Source organism: Plectropomus leopardus, chromosome 19, assembly GCF_008729295.1.
Source record: "Plectropomus leopardus isolate mb chromosome 19, YSFRI_Pleo_2.0, whole genome shotgun sequence".
In the NCBI taxonomy this organism is placed as follows: Eukaryota; Metazoa; Chordata; class Actinopteri; order Perciformes; family Serranidae; genus Plectropomus; species Plectropomus leopardus.
The window spans coordinates 17,268,923-17,272,815 of NC_056481.1; the positions used below are offsets into that span (position 1 = coordinate 17,268,923).

General features: G+C 41.8%; 1 protein-coding gene across 1 annotated transcript; it reads right to left on the bottom strand.

The window, feature by feature from the left end:
* Positions 1 to 1,889: 1,889 nt before the first annotated feature.
* LOC121958509 (histone H1.0) lies at positions 1,890 to 3,230 on the bottom strand. The gene has a single exon (XM_042507463.1). It carries the CDS (start codon positions 2,992 to 2,994, stop codon positions 2,407 to 2,409), a length of 588 nt encoding a protein of 195 aa, XP_042363397.1. The 5' UTR covers positions 2,995 to 3,230; the 3' UTR covers positions 1,890 to 2,406.
* Positions 3,231 to 3,893: the final 663 nt, after the last annotated feature.

Sequence of the window (3,893 nt, forward strand, 5' to 3'; positions counted from 1 at the left end):
TGGATGTTGGGATGACCAATGAATGCTGTGCTTTATTTCAGTATGTCTGACAGTTGGTGCCTGTACCCTCCAAATTTACCTTGTTGGTTTTGCAGTATTACTGATTGCTTTTAACTGAATTATGTTTTTTAGGATTTATACATTTTAGGGATGCCCGATAATGGATGTTTTGCCGACCTCCGATATGCCAATATATATAATGACTCATTTGACCTATGACCAATACCGATATTGATATATCCACTTTTTTTCCCCACCTAATGTCAGTGATCATCAAGTCACTTCTGTAGTGGAATTAACATCATATGCATTATCTTATCATGATAGCCCACTGGCAGTTGGAGACATTAAATACAATGCTTTTTGCTGTACTTGTGCAAAACAAGAAAAATACTTCAGCATAGGGTTAATGTTTTGTACATTTTCACTTTGTTAATAAAAATATCGGTTTGTGATATCAGCAGATATCACAAACCGATGATGGCAGATTCTGATATTTCATTTTAAAGCCAAATTTGGGCAAAACCAATGACAAGCCCATATTATCGTGCATCCCTAACACAAGTATCAGACTTCAGATATCTGACTACACACATTTTGTTTTAAAGTCTGTTACCCTGAATGTATGCCTTAAGGGAGGCTTTACTGTTAAAAAGATCGGTTTTGTTCTGAAGGCTGTATTATTTGAGGATCATTTATGTTTTAAATACCACATCATCGTAATCACACATTTGTTGCTATTAGTAATGGATTTCAAAGATTGTGTTTTGCTGTATTGTCACAATCCATGTTAATCAGAGTAATCATGTTCAGGATTACTCTGTGTTGGAGCAACATCAATTACGACCCAAAAATGCAAGAACAGCATGCCTTGGCAAGCCTGGATGCTTGGCTCTGATCACTCGCCCCGAAGCTGTCTCACCAGGTGAGTTTGATGATCTTACACCTGTTCTTCAAGGATGATAATGAGTAACATTGTAAAGAAGGTAATTTGTGTGTGTATTCTTGACTTTCATCAGTTTGACTCCAGTCTGTCTGCTGCTGGCGTCTCCCAGTCCCAACTGCAACGAAGAACAGCGGCCAGTTCCTACAAGACACCACAAGGTGGCAGTGTTGGATGTCAGGTGAGAGGCAGAGTAATGAGCAACGGGTGTGTCTGCAAAGCCACCTCCTCATTGCTCTGCAGCCACTATGAGAAAGGAGGATGTTGGGATTTTGAGTGTAGTTTCATGTTTCAATACAACCAGGAGAAAATCAGTAAATAGCGGCTGTAAGTTCAGCGGTATGATAACAAACATATTTAGAAGTAATTTTACCCACAATTAATTCTCTTGAGCTTGTTTATCACCACCTTATTCCCTTAAGGGACTTTATTTCTGTTCACTATTGTTTCCCAATAGAATTTCTGAAGTATACAGGCTCTAACAGTGTCCCACAAAGCCCTTGTCCTTTTCCATAATTGTTTTGGTGAAGCAGATCTGATGTAATTCACATTGCACGATTTAAACCATTTACACAACTTAATATTTAACACTCACACAGTTTAACTTATGGCATTGTAACTCGCTGTCTTACGAAGTGTCACAATGTCCACGTTCACCCATGATTATCACCCTCCCCGTATCAATATCATCCCTTATTGGAGCTTGCATGGGTGCGCTTTGTCTACAACAACTTGGCGCAATAGCAGTAATTTCATGCAGCGGGATAAGTTGGTTGTATAGGATGTATATGTAGTATATAGTATATATCAAAATGTTGAAGACAATATCACTGTGCTTTTTGGTAGATCACATTAAGCCTTATAATCTTTTAATATGCACAGAACGACCTGTCCACTTTGCCACGCACGCGTAAAATGCGCGTAATAAGTTGACCAATACATTTTGTAGAAGATGACAAAGATTTATTGAATCCCAGTATAAACAGTCTTTAAAAGTAACTGAACACAGTCGTATGTTTGTATACCATGAGTCGTCTGAACATGAGGAAATATACACAATGGAGCTTGAATGACAACTAAAGAGCCTTTAGGAAAATCTTGCTGACGTCCACTGCCTATGGTCTGTACATTGTAAAGGCTCAACAATGCTCACCATTGTCACATGTATTTTCAGTATGACCCGTGCACTAACAATAACTAGTCATAAGTTCAGCTGTATATACATTTTTTTTTTAACTTTTCAGAAAGACCCTAGTCTTACAAGGATCAAAACAGAAATTAACAGTATTATTAACGCCAAATAAAAATGCTCACAATTATGTCTACAGCATCTATAGGCTATAGTGCAATGGAGAAAACTACTGGTAAAAACAGTTTAAGTTTGCATGAGACCTTACAAAAATAATACATATACGAAAACATTTCCTTAAGTATTTACAGTGACTTTGTCTGAAATTGAGTCTTTACTTCTTCTTTCCTTTGGTTGCCTTTTTGGATGGCTTTGCCTTGGGCTTGGCTGCCCTCTTTGCTGGTTTCGCCTTGGCTTTTGGTGCTGCCTTGGCTTTCTTAGCTGGTGCCTTTTTGGTTTTCACAGGTGTCATCTTTTTCGTGACCCTTTTCACTTTTTTCGCAACTGCCTTCTTGGGTTTTTCCGGCGTCTTGGCCACCTTCTTGGGCTTAGCCGCCTTCTTGGGTTTGGATGGCTTCGCCGCCCTCTTCGCTTTGGCAGGTGCAGCTGCCTTGGCTGACTTTTTGGAGTCCTCTGGTTTGGTCAACCTGAAGGATCCAGACGCGCCGATGCCTTTGGTGTGGCGCAGAGTCCCGGCTGCCACCAGCCTCTTCAGGGCCATTTTAACCTGCACATCAACGTTGTCGCCCACCTTGTAGTTCTTCTTCACGTACTTCTGGATGGACTGCCGGGACGCTCCACTCCGGCTCGCGTCGTGAGCGATGGCCGCTGTTATCATGTCCGAGTACTTGGGATGAGAAGCAGGTTTCTTGGGCTTGGCTGCCTTTTTTGCTTTAGCTGGAGCTGCCGACGTCTCTGCCATGGTGACTTTTCTTTGGAGTTGGTCAACAAAAAAAGTCCAGAGGGTGCAATTTCACCCGGCTCAGCTGCTACACCGGAGCGTCAGAAACAGCGAAATATACGAACAGCCAGAAATTAAGCTTTCCTCCTGAAAGTCCGCAGCTAATATCACTGCTTTCACAGGGGATAAATGATAAATAATTGTCCACACAAAGTGACGCGTCAGTACATCGGCTCACTTAAAGTGTCTTATTCCACAGGCGCCTCAGTGAGCCTATGAAGCCTTTCTGCGGACGTGATTGAGAACACCAACTGCCAGCAGCTGATCTAACGTACTCCATGGAACTGGCGCCGTCCCGTTTGTGTTTCTTCATCCTCCAACTCCCGTCAAATATAAAAACCACGGCGGAGTACTGATCCACAAAACGTTATGGGCTGATAGCAGAGACATTGGGCTTCACGAGGACACACTTTTTTCTCTCCACTCGCGCCGGCGAACAACTTTTATTCCAGGAAAACCCGTTGGAAGTAATGCGGGCTGTGAACAATTTTGCACAATTCGCGTTAAATTGACCCAAACAGACGGCACCTGGGGAAAAATCATCCAATGCATATCGAAATTGTATCTATGCTCAAACGGATGCACGAGGTTCGGTCGGATTCAGTCTTCGTTTTTGCTTTTAATACATCGATACATTTTCCCAACTAACACAGTCCGGCCATTGACTTTGAGTGACGTGGTCGAGATTATTTGCTGTTAAACCTGCTATAAATTAAATGTCACAATATCTAAGTGGCAGGTGACACTTGGGATGATGATATGGGTTTATTTAGGTTGTCATAGGGTGGATGGATTCGCTGTGTTTGCTTGTTTTTGGACAGAATTGGTTATAACTGTCACTATGGCAGTCGCCACTCGAG

Excerpts from the sequence above, each read along its gene's own strand:
- LOC121958509 (XM_042507463.1), bottom strand. The coding sequence starts at position 2,994 with ATGGCAGAGACGTCGGCAGCTCCAGCTAAAGCAAAAAAGGCAGCCAAG.